Source organism: Aquila chrysaetos, chromosome 12, assembly GCF_900496995.4.
Source record: "Aquila chrysaetos chrysaetos chromosome 12, bAquChr1.4, whole genome shotgun sequence".
NCBI classification, from domain to species: domain Eukaryota; kingdom Metazoa; phylum Chordata; class Aves; order Accipitriformes; family Accipitridae; genus Aquila; species Aquila chrysaetos.
The window spans coordinates 31,024,302-31,041,542 of record NC_044015.1 but is presented as its reverse complement, the minus strand read 5'-3'; the positions used below and the strand labels follow the sequence as shown (position 1 = coordinate 31,041,542).

At 43.6% G+C, this 17,241-nt stretch overlaps 1 protein-coding gene across 5 annotated transcripts in view; it reads right to left on the bottom strand.

The window, feature by feature from the left end:
• The window catches only part of ST3GAL3 (ST3 beta-galactoside alpha-2,3-sialyltransferase 3), a 198,013-nt gene that overhangs the window by 38,513 nt on the left and 142,259 nt on the right, over positions 1–17,241 (bottom strand). For all 5 annotated transcript variants that reach the window (XM_041127515.1, XM_041127516.1, XM_041127517.1 and 2 more), the window contains 2 exons: positions 16,504–16,599; positions 11,796–11,982 (listed from right to left, as the gene is read on the bottom strand). In XM_041127515.1, the coding sequence (XP_040983449.1) occupies positions 11,796–11,982; positions 16,504–16,599 (283 nt within the window). The remainder of the gene's footprint in view (positions 1–11,795; positions 11,983–16,503; positions 16,600–17,241) is intronic.

Here is a 17,241-nt window from a genome sequence, read left to right as displayed (position 1 = left end):
CCAGAATCTTTCTTGCTTACTACCTTCACATGGCTTGGTTTATTTTCACTTCTGTTGTCAGGAGAAGTGTTTGCATTAAATAACTGTGAGTGTTGAGGTAGGAGAGAAGCTGAATCTAGAGGGTGAGGAGGTCAGGGATTCGCTCCTCATGCACACGGGAGCATCCTCCTCTCTTGCAGAAAGAAGCTGCCGTTCTTCTTGGGAAGGACCAGAAGCACCACACACGGCTGGAGCACAGGGGGAGAGATAAATTTAGGAAGATAAAAGCACACGGGGAGTTTAATTACCTCAGTGTTTATTATAGAAAACTGGAGATATAGGTTAACCCCCTGTCCTGGAGCCCTCAGTGCTTTCAGGCAGAGAAAATGTTACCAATCGCTCAGACAGCACTAACTATGCAAGTAATCCATGGAGCCCGCCAAGGAACACATGTGTTTCAGGCATAAATCGTCCAATCTATTCCTTTCTGAATTAACATCTGTCATCATGACACCATTCAAAATGACTGAAGACTGGATCATATTAACAACCACACATCTTGGATAAATATTTACTGTTCAGAGTGGGTTTTTTTCAGTTTAAAGAAAAAAATGCAAATAGCAAAATTCCTGGAGCTGTGAAAGGGGAGTCTCTTTTCAGCCACTGATAGAAAGCATGTGATTTTATATACAAAATCAAATCAGTGTTTTTCCCCTCCTCTGTGAGTCTTCATACTGCACACGGGTGAACTCACAGCATCCTGTGGTGTTGCAATGCTTTCCGAAGGGCTCTTCTGGGGAATTTTGTTATGCTGGAGGTTGCTCACCTCAGAGACTCCATGAAGCCTTCTCCCTCGGGATGCAGAAACAGATCTGGCTAACTGTGCCCCAGGAAGAGAAAATTTTTGCTGTGACCCTTGCAGACAACTGAATGAAGCAAATAACTTACTTTCATGAAAAGCTGTCAAGGGTATTACTGGCTTGCTATCCTGCTCCTCATAGTCAACAAACGGGTCATAGAAAGTGAGGACAGGGGTTCCCAGAGTCACAGAACAGGATGGTGAGAAGGCAACACAGGAGCGCAGCCCCATCCTGGGTACTCCCAAGGAACAGAATTTTGCCAGATACTGGATTAGGTCTGTATTTCAGAAAAAGGTGTCAGCAGCCAGTGCTCACCTCTGCAGGTATGTCATTCAAGTGTTATAAGTGCAGATTTCTAGGAAATTACAATCTGTCCAGCTTCAGCTCCTAGCCACCACATTCTGCTATTTCTTATCAGCACTGCTCGAAAGGCCAAAAGAGATCCTGACGACATCCTCCGGGACATCCTGCATAGCAGGGAGCAGTATTCCCTCAATCAGCAACTTCTCCTTCCAGTTCTTTACTCTCACGCTACTTGAGCAGAATTTTACTAAGATATCCAGTCTTGATTTTAAGACTTCAAGAGCAAATTCATCAAGCCTGTAGGGCAGATGTAGCAAAAATAATTATACTGATATAAATGTGCTGCCTTTTTTGGTCGTTTGCCTAGTTCAGATATACTTCTTCCCACTAAATTAAGAAGTCTTCTGGGAAAAAAATGTTCCCTTTAGGTAGATGGAGATACACTACAAGTAAATCTCCCCAAAATCTCATGCATAAGCTAAATAAATTGAACTCAAATCTCTTAGTCTAAGGGAGGCTTTGCAGACTTCAAATAATTCTTGTAGTTCCTTTACTGAAGTGTTAACAGAGAGCATCTTTATTCTACTAACACTTGCATGAATAGCTGATACCCTCTGGGCGACATCTCAGTTTCACTGTTGATGATGTTCTCTGACTTTTTCCGTGTGCTGGATTCACAAAGCACTGCTCCAGCATGGAGGAACATCTGCTGCACATGTGGGCAATGCAATATCCTCAGCAGGCGTGGGCCGCACTGGTGGTAAAGCCATGTATGTCTGGATGGAAGAGACACCCGCATGTCTGCATGTGAGGCCAGGTGGAGATGATGCCAGGTGAGCTTAGCACTTACCTGGTGCCCAGGTGCCCAATCATGCACACGTGGGCCAGTGAACATGCACGTCTTGGCCAGCATGCAACCACCAGGCAGTAGTGAGGGATAAAAGGGAGGATAGAGCATACTGGGTATTTATGAGGAGGGGGAAATCTGAGAGCATTGTGGTGCAAGAGGGAGCAGGACATAAATCTGCAGCGATCAGGAATTTCATTAGCTCTGCTGTTTATGGAATTGTGTGTTTCATTAAGATCAGCATCAGATTTGGAATGAATTTCTTTACATTACCTCGGATATTCCAAGCCTATCTTTGATCAATGCAGCTAACCAGTATAACCTGAGTTTACATGCACTATGACCTTGAAATGCACCTACCATGATTTGCATAATATTGATGTCTGAATATTGCCAGAGCCTGCCAAAGAGGGAGAGTGCAACATGAGCACCTTCCTGATGCTTTTTCAAGGCAGCTGCATTAGCTCTTCAGTTGGCCCTCATTCCTGTTCGCTTTTCAAAATCATAGAATCGTTTAGGTTGGAAAAGACCTTTTAAGATCATCGAGTCCAACCGTTAACCTAGCACTGCCAAGTCCACCACTAAACCATGTCCCTAAGTCCCACATCTACACATCTTTTAAATACCTCCAGGGATGGTGACTCAACCACTTCCCCGGGCAGCCTGTCCAATGCTTGATAACCCTTTCAGTAAAGAAATTTTTCCTAATATCCAACCTAAACCCCCCTGGTGCCACTTGAGGCCATTTCCTCTTGTCCTATTGCTTGTTACTTGAGAAAACAGACTAACACCCACCTCACTACAACCCCCCTTCGCGTAGCTGTAGAGAGCGATCAGGTCTCCCCTCAGCCTCCTTTTCTCCAGACTAAACAGCCCCAGCTCCCTCAGCCGCTCCTCAGAAGACTTGGGCTCCAGGCCCCTCACCAACTTGGTTGCCCTTCTCTGGACACGCTCCAGCACCTCAATGTCTTTCCTGGAGTGAGGGGCCCAAAACTGAACACAGGACTCGAGGTGCGGCCTCACCAGCGCCGAGTACAGGGGAACAATCACCTCCCTGCTCCTGCTGGCCACACTATTTCTGATGCAGGCCAGGATGCCGTTGGCCTTCTTGGCCACCTGGGCACACTGCCGGCTCATATTCAGCCGGCTGCCAACCAGCACCCCCAGGTCTTTTTCTGCCGGGCAGCTTTCCAGCCACTCTTCCCCAAGCCTGTAGCGCTGCATGGGGTTGCTGTGACCCAAGTGCAGGACCCGGCACTTGGCCTTGTTGAACCTCATACAATTGGCCTTGACCCATCAACCCAGCCTGCCCAAATCCCTCTGTAGAGCCTTCCCAGAGATATGGAAAACCTGCAACTCTTTAAATTATCCAACTTCTTTGACTTTGGTTAAGTCATGGATGAAGAAGTAAGAAATGATCAAATATTTAGGAAAGGACAGCAACTGTCAGTTGGATGGCAGCAGATATCAGAAGAGATTAGAAGATGACAATTTCAGGAAGAAATTGTCTCAGGATAAAGCAGGATGGTGAGGCAATCCCAGAAAGGATGTCCTACTGCAGCAATGATTCAGTCTCTTCGGGGGGTAAATTCTGCTTGGGTCTCTTGATTTAAGAATGATGTGAAGGAAAAGGAACTGAAGAAGAATAAAAATCTGACTATAGTTCTCTGATTTTCACATCGCAGCTACGATTACTGAGCCAGAAATTAAGATAATGCTGTCTTGGCAGATGTGGGATAAAGGTTCTTTAAGGTCTACCGCAGCCTAGCATGAGTAAATGCTTCTCATCTTTTAATAGGAAGTATAGTGCAAGGAAGACTGGAGTTAGGTAATAGCAAGCAAAGCAAGGGAAAAAAAAAAAAAAAAAAGACAAAACCCATGCATGGGAATGACTGGCAGGGCAGGCACAATAACAATTTTTATTTGAATTTTAAGGACAAACTGTCTAAAATTGGAGTAATCAATGATGTTATTCCTACAAATATAGATACTTCACAAACTTTTGACACCTGGAATTCTTTCATCCAGAAAATAGTGTACTTATGGCTATTTTTTATTTTCATCATCTGCCCCAGAAGCTTAGAATGTGGCTACAGACTTGTGGATATTGATGACTATCCAATCCAGGTGTACAAGTTTTATTGTCCAGCGTGCATCCATCTGATAATAATAAATGCTATGAAGGCACATTGCAACGGCATCAGAGCAGCCCCTGTCACCAGCTGATGCTTGACAGTGTACTTACAGACACACTAAATACGCCTGGGTGGGAACAGCTCTCAGCTATGTAGTGACCTGCCTAATCTTATTATGCTGTTGCATGCAGGTATGTACGAAGGGCAAGCTCCAGCCTGCACTCTCCATACCAACAACCTTCCTTTGGGAATCTGGCCAGGAAGTCTCCCCCAAGGCCCATGTTGCAAACTGGGTCACTCGTCTACTGAGGTTCCTGTATGGTCCTCACCACAGTGCTACCTGAAAGCTAGCTTGTTAAAAGCTATACAGTAAAGAACTAAGGTCTTCTCCCCCTTCTGGTCAGCAGGGACAAGATTATATCTAGCATATCTATGTATTTCCAGCCTCTCTTCTAATCATGACTGGAAAAAAACTGGCTCACCTTCTCTTACAGTGTTCATACTTCTCCTTACGTCTTCTGGAAATCGCTCTAATCTCCTAGGCCAGTCACAGAGGTTTTATTTTTTCATATGCAAGTCTTTCTTGGTTCCTGTATGGTCCTCACCACAGTGCTACCTGAAAGCTAGCTTGTTAAAAGTTATACAGTAAAGAACTAGGGTCTTCTCCCTCTTCTCGTTAGCAGGGACAAGATTATATCTAGCATATCTATGTATTTCCAGCCCCTCTTCTAACCACGACTGGAAAAAAACTGGCTCACCTTCTCTTACAGTGTTCATACTTCTCCTTACGTCTTCCGGGAAATCGCTCTAATCTCCTAGGCCAGTCACAGAGGTTTTATTTTTTCCATATGCAAGTCTTCCTTGGTTCCCTTGGGCCATTCCCACCAATGCACTGCACTGGGGGAGTAGGTCCTGACCATGGGAGCACAACCCCTCAGGCAGTACAGACTAGCCTTCTGCACAGCCAGGGAGAGATCAAAACCTAAAAAAAAGTCAACATTGTCCCAAGAATCATCCAAGAAAGACAAACTAACTCCCAGCTACCCTCTGTCAAAGGAATATGGAATATTCTCCACAGAATACATCACACAGATTCTCCCACCTCTTCTTCTCAGTCAGAGACTTGGTAGGAGCCAGAAGAGTCTGCCTCATGTTTACATTTTACTACAAGGCATTTTCTCTGCTTCAAGATTTAGTAACGGTTCAGTTGCCTTGACCAAGGCACTGAACCATCCTGATGATGTGATAAGGTATTCCCTGCTATCAATTCCTCCTAAAATCCCCCCACGCTCTGTGAGTGGAAACGGCCTTTTGCACCGTGTGCTAGGACCACAGGACAATCATCACTGAAAAGGCTTTCTTGCCTCTTCCTCAGTGCAAGCCTCATCATGTCCTTTATGCACATTGGCTGCCTTACTCACCAGCCATGCCTTTCTATATTATACTTCTGAAGCGATTAGTTATAAATGGCTATTTAGGTGAAACCCCACATTTGTGAAAGAAATGGGACAACCCTTAAGATGACTTCCCAATTCAAAAGCTTCTTCTCATTTATGATGGAGCAGCAAGTCCAGCTTCGGTCCCCTTCCACCCGAGTCCAAGGAGAGCAGGAGGACACAAGGCAATGCCTACCCAGGCATATGTCTAAGCAGATGGGCTAGAGCTCTGTCTCAGCACAGGATCAGGCATCACAAATCTGTAACCAAGCTTTGCATTCATAATGCATTAAGACAACTAGTGGTGGATTCAGAGCTCCACCAAAACCAGATCATGAGTCTTTCTCACCTTTAAAAACTGAAAAGACCAACCGTATACAAAATATTTTAAAGCAACAAGCCCCTGGGAGGAGGAAAGGGAAAGAAAATATTTGCAATCCAGAAGCAGACACTGGCGTGAAACTGCCAGTGGCAGTGGCCACTCCATTTGTCACCAAAGGCAAGTGACAGCATTGAAAAAAGTAGGTTCTACCTCCCTAGCCCAGACCCAGAGAAACTGCCTGCTCAAGTGCTGGGCTCAAGTTCCAAACAAGCTGGAAATACATGCATATGGATGAAGCTTTACTTTGGGTTGGACAGCAAGAACAGATTTACAGCCTCACTATTTTCCTCTAGCCGACAGGAGGAGCATGGTGGCTCCTCAGGTTTTTTTTCAGGGATGCGAAACAGCCCACATGCAAGACTATTTCAGAATCCAAGGAATCTGCAGTGTACTACAAGGCTGTGACGTTCACAGTCTGCCCTAGCAAACACATAGCATGACAAGGCCATTAACTAATGGAAGAAGAGACGCTCTAAACAAAAGCTCAGCAGACAGCGAGGGCTCTGGCAGCGGTCTGGCCTTGGCTCTAGCACAGCAACACAGGCTAATCAAGGCAGGAAGGTATCATAACACACATTTTAGCAGGACTAGAAGTAACCTGTTGACTTAAAGCAGAAACGTAGATCCCAAATAAAAGGTTAAAAAAAATCTCCACTGCTGCCACATCCACAAGATCTCCACAAGCAGCAGTCACGCTGTGACAAAGGAGGAGGGGTTATGTCGTGTCCACTGCTGGAGTCTCAACATCTGCTGGAAGACGACTGCTTTTGAGATGCCATCATTGCCATGTGCAAATTGTCAGAGGCATGCCCCTGCAAAGGACAGACAACCAAACTTGGCCTCGCTTGCAGGCAGGTGCTCACTCGCTCCTATGACTTTCACTATCAGAGAGACCTTCAAGGTGCCGCAGGCACTTACTGCACAAGTGACGACTCCTGGCAAAGGCTGCAGAGATTCCTGCTGGAAGCGTCCGCAGGCTCATTACTACATGAGAAGGAAGCTTGTGAGCTGCCAATTTCTAGTGAAACCTTTGCCCTCACTTGGCTGCTTTATCACCATGTGCCAGATGTTCAGGGAAGTGAGCCCTAGCAAGCAAGAGAGCTCCTTCTGATTCACTAATGACAGGCAAAAAACCACCCTGGAATCAGCCTCAGCGCCAGGCTGTGGTGGCTGGTTTGCATAACTGGCACTTGTAAATTCCTCTGTTTGTTTCAGGAAGCATCTACTCTCCACGCAGTAGAGAAACCTTCAGCTTTTGACCATTATTTTAATAGAGAAGAGCGGTATATGGCAGTATAATTCCTCTGGTACTTTGGGTATTCAGGAAGAGCTTCTGTCACTGAGAGACCCAGGGTGATGCAGGACGGTACAATAGTGGGAAGCAGGCAGGGTGGATCACAATATGTGTGGGTTATGTCTCTTGGCAAAAAGAACAGTCCAGGAGAGAGTGTAACTGTTCTGAGTGACTGTCCATGAGTAATGCACCTCTGGGGACACACTAGCAGCAGCCGTTTCATCAGAGGAGGGGTGCCTGAAAGTGTCAGCAGGCTCTTGCAGCACTGACTGCAAGTCAGCACTGCCAGACCAGTCACCACAGACGCAGGAACAACTGACATCTGTGACCCTTCTGCAATAATCATGGGTTCATGCGACTACAGGCTGCTGGACTCCAACCCACTTCGTTTCCACTTGTACATTGACATATTAGGTCAGCATGGTGCAACACTCCCCTCTGCTAACCATGTCACCTTTCCCCATCCCATAATCCCTCTCCCCCATTTACTTTCAAGAGGTACAATTATTATCTCCTTCAGGTTATTCTAATGCTTGTCGAATGACTGAAATCAGATTACCAGGGTTTTAGTCACTCAGATTCACCCACCTTTCCCCTTCTTAAAGACAGGTCTATACTCTCCAGTGATACAGCACTGCCCTAACTTGCTACAAGACTTGCAATTTTGAGTGCCAGCTCACCCAGAACATTATGATGGAGACTACCTTTTTTTTTGCTGCTGATGTTGAACATTTAGCCAAACCTGTCCTTTTTCTAGATTAATCTTTTATCTCAAGTTTTTATTTGTTTCCAGATATTTCTGGTTTAGTGTGAAATAAAATGCAGCTGAGCTTTTGCTTTTTCTTTGGTCCATATCCCACTGCTCCTCTTTCTGGATATAGTGCCTCCCAGGGCACTGAGGGATCATGCAGATCTCTGGAAGGCTGTTGCACCAGACTGTAACACATCAAATCCTCTGCCTCACTGTTCTGCTGCTGCTTCTGCATCACACTGATTCTTCTTCCTTATAACATCTCCTGAAAAATCCTCCTCTCTACAAAGCACTTATCCCTTCCTCAGTATGTAAGTGCTGCCAAAAGACTAACATAACACAGAGCAAATCCCTCTCAGCTGCAGGGAGAATAAGCTTATCTGACTACTGACCCCAGCAATAAATAGCCATTCGCCTTTCATTTACTCTTTTCTCAGATAAACTCCCTTCGGTTTCACTTACTCAAGAGAGGACTAAGCAAGGATCCTAGTACCTGGCCCAGATTCTCTGGTCAAGGAGGTCCAAGCAGTTCCAGGTCTGGTGTCTGAAGGAATTCAGAAAGTCTCATACCCCACCTGTGACTGTACCATGGACACATGCAGTTGCCATCAACATTCAGGGGCAAATGAAACATCAGAGGGTAGAGTTGGGTCTATTTTTTTGAGGAATGTGTCCACTTCCACAGCAGTCATGTTCTTTAGCAGGATGCTTCCATTTCCCTTATCTCTGTCCTGAGGTCAGATTCCTGACTATAACCACTGGTTTGCAGCAGGGATGAAGTCTTGCAGAGGGACAGGCCTAATGTCAGATAAGGAATAAGCAACAGTGGCATAGAGAGCTCCTGTGCCTCTAGATGAATCCAGGAAAGGAAGAAACTCCCTTTTCTCTGGCAAATCAGCTGAGAGAGAAACAGAAACTGTCCACAGAGAGCACTAGGCAGGCATTTGTCATTTTGACCTTACCACACACTGATAAAAATACTAACACTCACTACCAGAACAAACAGACGCCTACGTCTTATTCCCATAGCACTGTTAGTTCTCCATCAGGTCATTTCTTCTAGCTAAGAGACAGCACTTTTTGCATCAGTTTACACTAGAAAAAGCAGCTGTGCCAGCCACCTGCTTGCAGCTAAAGCCAGTGACAGCAAGATCTCAGCCTCGGAGAGAGATCAGATTAGAGAGGACAAGACAGATGTTTTCCAGTCACCTGGACTGCATCCTAAAGTATTCAATGAACTGGCTCGGCAGGCTCAAAAACCAGCAATGATTCCCTTTGGGAACTTGTGTAGAACAGGTAGGGTGTCAAAGGATTGAAAAATGGACAAAAGTAGTGCCTAGCCTTAAGAAGGCAAAAAAAGTGAAGAGAGTTGATTTATGATTTCAATTCTCAGAATAGCAAGATTAATTATTTGTAAGCATCTGAAAAAAATAACAAAGACTGAGTAGCAACCCAGGTGGATTTGTCAAGGGGGAATCATTACTGAAAAAAAAAAAGTATTTCTTTATATAGGAAAAGAAGTATCACAGGGGAGAAGCAAGACATGAACTGGAATTCAGTAAGGCTTCTGACATATCACTTTCACAAACATGCCAAAAAATGTTATTAATAATACTACTGCGATACAAGTTCAGAAGTGGCCAAAAAACTATCCAGGAGGAGTTCTCAGTGGGCTCACTGTAGAAATGGAAGTATGCTGTTACTTTGGGGTCTGCCTAGGAACCAACTTTGTTTAGTGTTTTCATTATCAACCTGGATGATGGAGTAAAAAGTACGCTTATTAAATTGCAGAGGACATGAATCTGGAAAGAATGGCAGGTATACTGGAAAGCTCTGCCAAAGGAACTTGGCAAACTGGAGAAGTGTCCTGGAAGAAAGAATCAGTAGGGTCAAGTGTATGGTGCTGCTCTTTGGCAGGAAGAGCCAATGGCACAAGCACAGGATGCAAAGTTGGGAAGGTAGCTGCTCTTCAGTTCTTCCTGAGACCTGGAGTCTCAAGGAACTGGACACTCACCTTCAGTCTCATGCCATTGTGGAAAAGGCAGTCAAAACAGCGGATGTATGAAGAATGAGAAACGTGAGGCTAGTGAAGTAGTTGTTTGTTCCTCTCTATTTGCTGTACTCTATACATTTTTGGGCACTGCTCTTCAAGAAAAAGATGAATCAACTGCAGGCATTCAAAAGAGCAACAGGAATTAAGAGATCTGGAAAACATCACCTACGAGAACTGAAAAAAAATGGAGTGTTTATTCCAAAGAAATGAAGGATAAGGAGCCAACCACAAGAGTGCTGAAGTAACACGCAATGCAAGAAGCTTGAGTTCTTTCTGCTCTCTGCCAAGCTGGGCACTGAAGCGCTCAGCTAAGATGACTGCAATCGCTCTCCCCAGTCTTCTAGCAAGTTTTAACAAACTATTTGCTGCATCTTTCCAAAAGCAGGGGATACCACATTAGAATCTAATGATGACTGCATGACCGCAAGCATCAGGTGGAAATTAAATTTGTTTTGAAGTAATCCATCCTTTGAACTTCAAGCTAAACACTAGGAGTCCTTACAACTGCGTTCAGGTTGCAGGGCACTGACACTGCCAGGGCCTTCCCTTGCCCAGAAAGAAGAACAAGAGTGTGACATAAACCAAAGAAAATTACTTTTGACTCAATTATTCATGTTACGAAAGCCCACTTATGCTTGCCCAGAGGCTAACAGGTAACTTCATCCATCTGGTACCAGGAAAATAATTGCAAGTTGGTGCCAGTGTGAGACAAGAGCGAAGTATGAGCTCTTAAGGCCATCTATGTAACAACTGTATAAAATTACATTCCCAGACTGTTTTGTTCTGTATATGGTGAGCTGCCAGCCTCTTCTCTCTGTCTCTAAACACACGATATAACATCCCGTCCTTTGAACATCAATCCATTTGTTTGGTTATTTGTTGAAAAATCATTAAAGAACATTTGAAAACAGATATATAAGATTTGTAAAACAAGAACTATACCCAAATAGAGAGCATTTATTCTGGCTTTCATAACAACAGATAAAGACAAACCATCCACTGAATGAGAAGTCATTCATTACAACCTGATTCCATTTAGGATGGGTGAATTACAGAGAACAACCCTGACCAGTAACAGGTCCACGGTACTTCAGAAGAGCACTAATGCAACTGATTGGGACAAAATATTTACATGGGGAAAGCGGTGGATTCACCATTTCAGTGTTTTAAAATTAGACTTGATACTGTTCTTCTGGGTGATACTTTAGCCAAACACAAATAATGAATCTCAGTACAGCGATAATGAGCAAAATATAATGGCTTGTGCTATTCAGGAGGTCACATTAAGTCTGTGGATTGTAGCCTTTTCAACAAGTTGTGCTGCTGCTGTCTCCTCCTCCCCTCCTGTGCCATCACATCCTTATCTCCAAACTCCCATTTCTTCCCTTGTCATTGCTCTTTTCCTTCCTCTGCTCTTAAATCCAAAGAGTCCATAAAATCCATTCAAAAGCTGGTCCTTTTATATACTCTTCAAAATAAATAAAAATTAAACTCATTGTTCCTAGTACACACTAACATAATCTTGAATAGAAAGCCTCATCTGTGATGCAAGGTCAGGTTACAGAGAGACGTCTTTGTAAAACATATTTAATTAAAGCTGAAGTCCATGGAGGTAAAAAAAGCCTTCACTTAAATGCAGCAGGACACACAGAGGAACTTTCCTCAGACCAAAACGTGGCAAATATGACTGTGATATCATGTCTGCCCACCATTTCTAATTAGGTGACCTTCACAATGTCAGCTGACTGTTCTTACCACTTTCTCCTTGTAAACAATGTATTTCAGCCACTTGAAATCCTGCCATTTGAATCCCGCCAGAACAAACAGGGAATCCTTCTCATACTGCTCCATTTTCTGGATTGCACCTTCAGGATACGTGATCCGGAGAGTTGTCTTGCCACCCACATCTTTTTCAAAGCCCTTCACCGGAGCTGAGTTCAGCCTGCAGGGCAACCAGAGAAGACACTGTCATGGATTCCCACTTACACTTATGCATGTTGATGATACAGCAATCACTGCTGGGCAAGAGCTCCCTGTACACAGCTGTTACAGCAGCAAATGTTAACTCCTGCAGTTCTTCTTCACAAACATTTATGAAGCTTTAAACTAAGTGACAACAGTTTAATTAGAAGCTATTGAAATTATTTCATTGAATATAATGCAAACAATTCCTGCATATCCACTCTTGTGATTTAAACTGGGCTGGAAGCTTTGGAAAAGGAAACTGAAAAATACTGTCCTTGCAAATTTAGAGTTACAAACTAAGCATTAATATTTTAACATTCCGTCACTCCCAGCATATCATACTTGGATTCTGCAAGACTGTGCTGAAACAGAGGATGCAGCTCCATGGCAGTTTAAGCAAACTGAAACTGGTCTCGTGCTCCAACCCCAGTCCAGAGCTTACACTGCTCATCTTACCTGCAGTGAGATTGTTTAGGGAACTAAAGTCAGCTAATAATTTTAAAAAAAAAACAAAGGAACAATCTCCACCTGGTTTAATGCCCCAAACTGGCTATCCAGAAGGCGAGCTGCACTGCAATGCCAACACAAAGAAAGAGGCTGGGCTGCGCAGCTTGGGTAAGGCTCAGCAGCACTGCAGTCTCACTAACTCAGAAGAGTTTTCTGCTGTGGAATTGCATCCCACCCTGAAAACACCCGAGCAGACACACAGTTTTGCTCTTGGGCACACCGATTTCTAAGGGAATGCTATGTATTTAGCTGTGCTTTTGTTAAAACACCCCTCAGGGACAAAGTTTTTTCCCTTCAAAAAACAAACTGCTCTGGCGTTAACAGCAACGATGACTTTCATGACATTAAAGTTATTCAGAACTTCCATTCAAAACTAGAAACCCAAAGCTGAGGAAATTTCAAGTAACTTGGAATACAAATCTTGCTGACATCAAACAGCAGCCCTGATTGAACAGCATTGCCTGCTTGAATTACTGCAGCCTTCTTGACTTGGGGTAGTTCAATATACTGGAAAGTGCTTATGGACTGCAAATTTTGCCATGTAGGAATGTTAATGAGGATCTGGATTTGTCTTTTTCAGCTCGAGTAAGCATTTTAGGTGGGAAACCTTTTAGTAGAAGAAAATACAATCTGAAATTCTATTCAGAATTAAGGAGAATAAATTACTGTGTATTTTTAGTAAAAATACTTAATCATTAGGAATAAAATATTAAAGTGAAAACAACTTAAGAATCAGCACCACCCACAATTTATACAGGAGATGAAGCCTTTTTTTGTGGTTTACAAACCCTCGCTTTGTACCCTGACATTGAGGTATCTAGACCTGACTGCCTGTAAAAACAGTGCTTCCAGCCAGCCTGATCCCTTGCTTTTTCCTCTGTTGCTGATGCTGTGTTCACACATCGCTCACTTTTGCTATGGGCATTATTTAAACTTCAAGGCATTGTGTCTCTTTAGGGTAGATGACCCTACATAATGTAAAAGCATGTGGCTCTAAAGGTAACAGAGATAAATGCAATGAAGTACTATGTAAAGAAAGACACTTATACATATTTTCATCTGTCTTCTTGAAGTTGAGGGGAAGGTTAGCATCTGCAGTAATTTCAAATGTCAATGTGTAGCTCTTTGGCAGGGTTTTCCCCACACCTCAACTGCTGGGTTCACTGTTTTGCTGCTTACCTTGTTAAAGCACCCAAAAATTGGCACCCCTACTTTGTATTTAGACAGGAAACAAAACAATCCATTTCCCCAAGTAAAATGAACTCAGGTCTCCAGCAAAGGGCCACAGTGTGAGTTGCTGACGGAGTCATAGTGATGGAGTCCTGCTAACGAGCCAGCACTGTCAGCCCCACAGTCAGTGCCCCAGGGGCAGCGCAGGCAACGGAGCAGGAAAAGTTCTGGCAGCTACCACCTGTGTTCATGAAGGTGCATACTACACAGATTGAGCCCTTTCCCAGGCAGGACATGGTGGTGGTTATAAACACAGCTAAATCTTAGAAAACCTCAGTTAGGATGCCAGGCCTCCTCCTAGTGCCCATGGACAGGCAGTTTTCTCTATAAGAAGTTTGAGTGTTTTTCTGTCTGTGTCCACTGACGACATAGGGAGCTTAGAGACACTAACTCCTAAACTTGGCACCATGAAGACCCTCTCAAATGTCACTGAAGTATCATCATCAGGTGAATCCCTATATCATTCTAACCAGGAATTTCTGATACACACTTGTTTTTCCCCTGTCTACAATCTATTCTAAGGAGGCATTTCAGAGCACTGATGACTGCTGCAAGAAGCTCCTGCCAGGTAAACAGCGTGACAGCTGGGAATAACGTCTGCACTGAAATCTGATAATATCCAGTTAAAGAAAAAACAGTAACTAACTCACTCCAAGCTGTTTTAGAACTGCCAAAGCTGATCTGACTCTCTTCACAAGATCAAAATTTCTTGCTGCAAGTAGCAATCCTCACATGGTAACACGAGGCATCAAAAAACTCCACATACTGCTGGATCACTCCTTTGTCCACAAATGTACCACATTTTTCCCTTTAAAATTTACCTCCTAGGTCCCAAATCTGATCCTTCAAAGGAGTTTTGCAACCCATGAAAAAGGATGCTATAACACAAGGGACTTCCCCAGCTTCCACAGGAGTAAAGGAAGCAGTTGGATACATTTAAGACGACTGTTCTCACCTCCTCAGTCCCACATCCAAGCACCTGGTTTCATTTAAGCTTTACAGTTGACTTTTCTCTCCTTTATGCATCCCACAAACAGCACAGGTGCTTAGCTGCCCTCTTATCCTCTCAGCTTGCAAACTGATTTAGATTTACTGATGTGGAGAGAAAAGGTTGAACTTTTCATTTGGAAATTAAATAGTGGACTTTCTGATGTAAATCTTAGCGGGTGGCTTAGTCCAGATGGATTGAAACTGTTCTCTTGCTACTTTTTGAACAGTCTGAGCCCAAGAAAAGGCTATAACTGAATTTTAATTCGGCTCCAATAACTGCAAGTCACCAGACTATGATGAGTAGTAAGAGCTCTTTGCTAACAACTGATAGTGGGATGAAATAGGAGAAGGGCTGTGAAAGTTTCATCCTGTTCCGAACAGTCAGCCCTGTGTCCAGAGCACTGCTGGGGAAGCAGGGAACCGTTCACAGGAATGAAGCACTGAAAGGGATCTTCTTGGTCTTTTTGTCCAGAGTTAGAGGGTATTTATTACTCTGTGTATGTTCTATTCTTTCCTCATGTGCCCATTACTAGCACATGGGAGAGAAAGGAGACCATGCTAAATGATACCTTCACTGTGCCTTAAATTCTTTTACTAATCCCTTTCTTTCTTAGCTAAGAATTTGCTATTTGCCACCATGTCTCATGGTTGACTAAAATTCAGAGAGATGATATCAGCTACATTCCCTTTAATGTGAAATCAGTTATCTTACTAAGGAAAAAACATACCAACTTAGACTACGTTAAACCAGTTTTTATAAACTTGCACTGCGGTTTTTCCTATTTTTTCCACTGTAATGGAAATGGAAAAACTCCCACTTTTCCTATTTACCATTGTAATATTTTGTTAGTCATGATTCAGAACGTGCTATAAAGTTCTGCATTTTTTTCAAGTCAGACTAATGGGTCTGTAGCTCCCCAGAGCACGTCCCCCTTCCCTCCTACACACACTCTCTTTCTCACTCTCCATTAGTACAGGTATTGTGTTTGTTAATCTCCAGTCACCCAGAACACCTCCCTGACTTGACAGATTTATTACTAAGAGTTATGACTAGACCTGTGATTTTACATATCAGCATGTTTTTCAAGCATTCTGAGATGGCAATGATCTGGGTTCTCAGCAAAAGCAAAAAGTCCTAACTCTGACTGCGGTCCTTTCCACTCCGATGCCACTCTGCTTCTGCTCCCTTATTCAGCATCACCATCTGCAGTGAAACAGAGGCGAAGTATTCACAGTTTCTAGGTTGCACCTACAGGTGTTTAATCATTACTGGGTCCTCACACATGGAGGCTTACTGCTTCCTAAGAACCTATGCTGCACCATTCTTAGTTCTTCCCATCCTAACTGTGAAGTGTAGGTCCTACGGAATGCTACACATGTATGACCAATAATACTTCCCACAGGCTACCAAGATGACGTATCTGGGAGCAGATCTAATAGTACGTTTTACTGCTTCCCCATTTAAGGGCATCACAAAAGCAGCAGATTTTAGAAAGGACCTATAAAGAGAAGGTTCAAGTGGGATCATAGGAGAGACCACATTCCCAAACAGCTGTGGAAAATGGAACGCTTGAGGAATGCCTTTACCTTTTGATGTGATCACCATTTACAACAAACATTTATATGGTCATTTTTTCCCCCTCCATATTAGTTAATGCTTCCATACAAATGGATATTGTCACCAGTGTAGGTTTAACGTTTGCCTGCATAGCATGTGAACTGATACAGAAACTGAATATATGACAAGAAAACTGTGATGCCAAAGACTCACCTGACAACAACGTCATAGTCATCGATTTTTAACCCCAATGACTTATTTGCAAGTACTCCACCGTTTCCCACAATAATACATCGCCGGCAGCTGAGACTGTGGAAGAAACAGAGGAAAGAGGTGATTTTTGTAACATAACTTTGAACACACTGAGCTGCATGTACTTAGTTTGCACCTGAGAACTACAGGACACCTTTTGGAATACTAAGAATTAAGAGGAGGACAGAGATACATTTGATCCCCAGCTCACCCCATCATGCCCAGGCATTACACGTGACAAACTGCTTTCAACACCTCACACCACGTGTGGCCTAATGAGATGAGCTGTCAGGACAAGCAGGTCCTCTCCCCCCACACCCCTGCTATGATGGGCTTGAATCAAACCCCTCTGTTTACTTAAACGTTCTCATTATTCATTTAGCACTGAAATAACAATAAACCAAAGGCTTAGTGAGGAAGTCCTCTCTTGAAGCATTTTTCTGAATGCAGGCAGATCTTGCCAGGTTATCTGGGGTGTGCTCACCTTGCTGAGTGCAAAATTGCTGCAGTTGGCATGAGACTTCAAGAGACAGAAAAACACTAAATGGATAGAAAAAGGACCCCCCCACACACCTGTCCGGTAGGAAACATACATGGAGACACAATGGGTGAGGAAAGGGAAGGAAGACAACCTTAATTAACAAAGAAACAGGAAAGAGAAGGAAGAGAACAGTTTCTCGTGGAACTGCAAGTCACGAG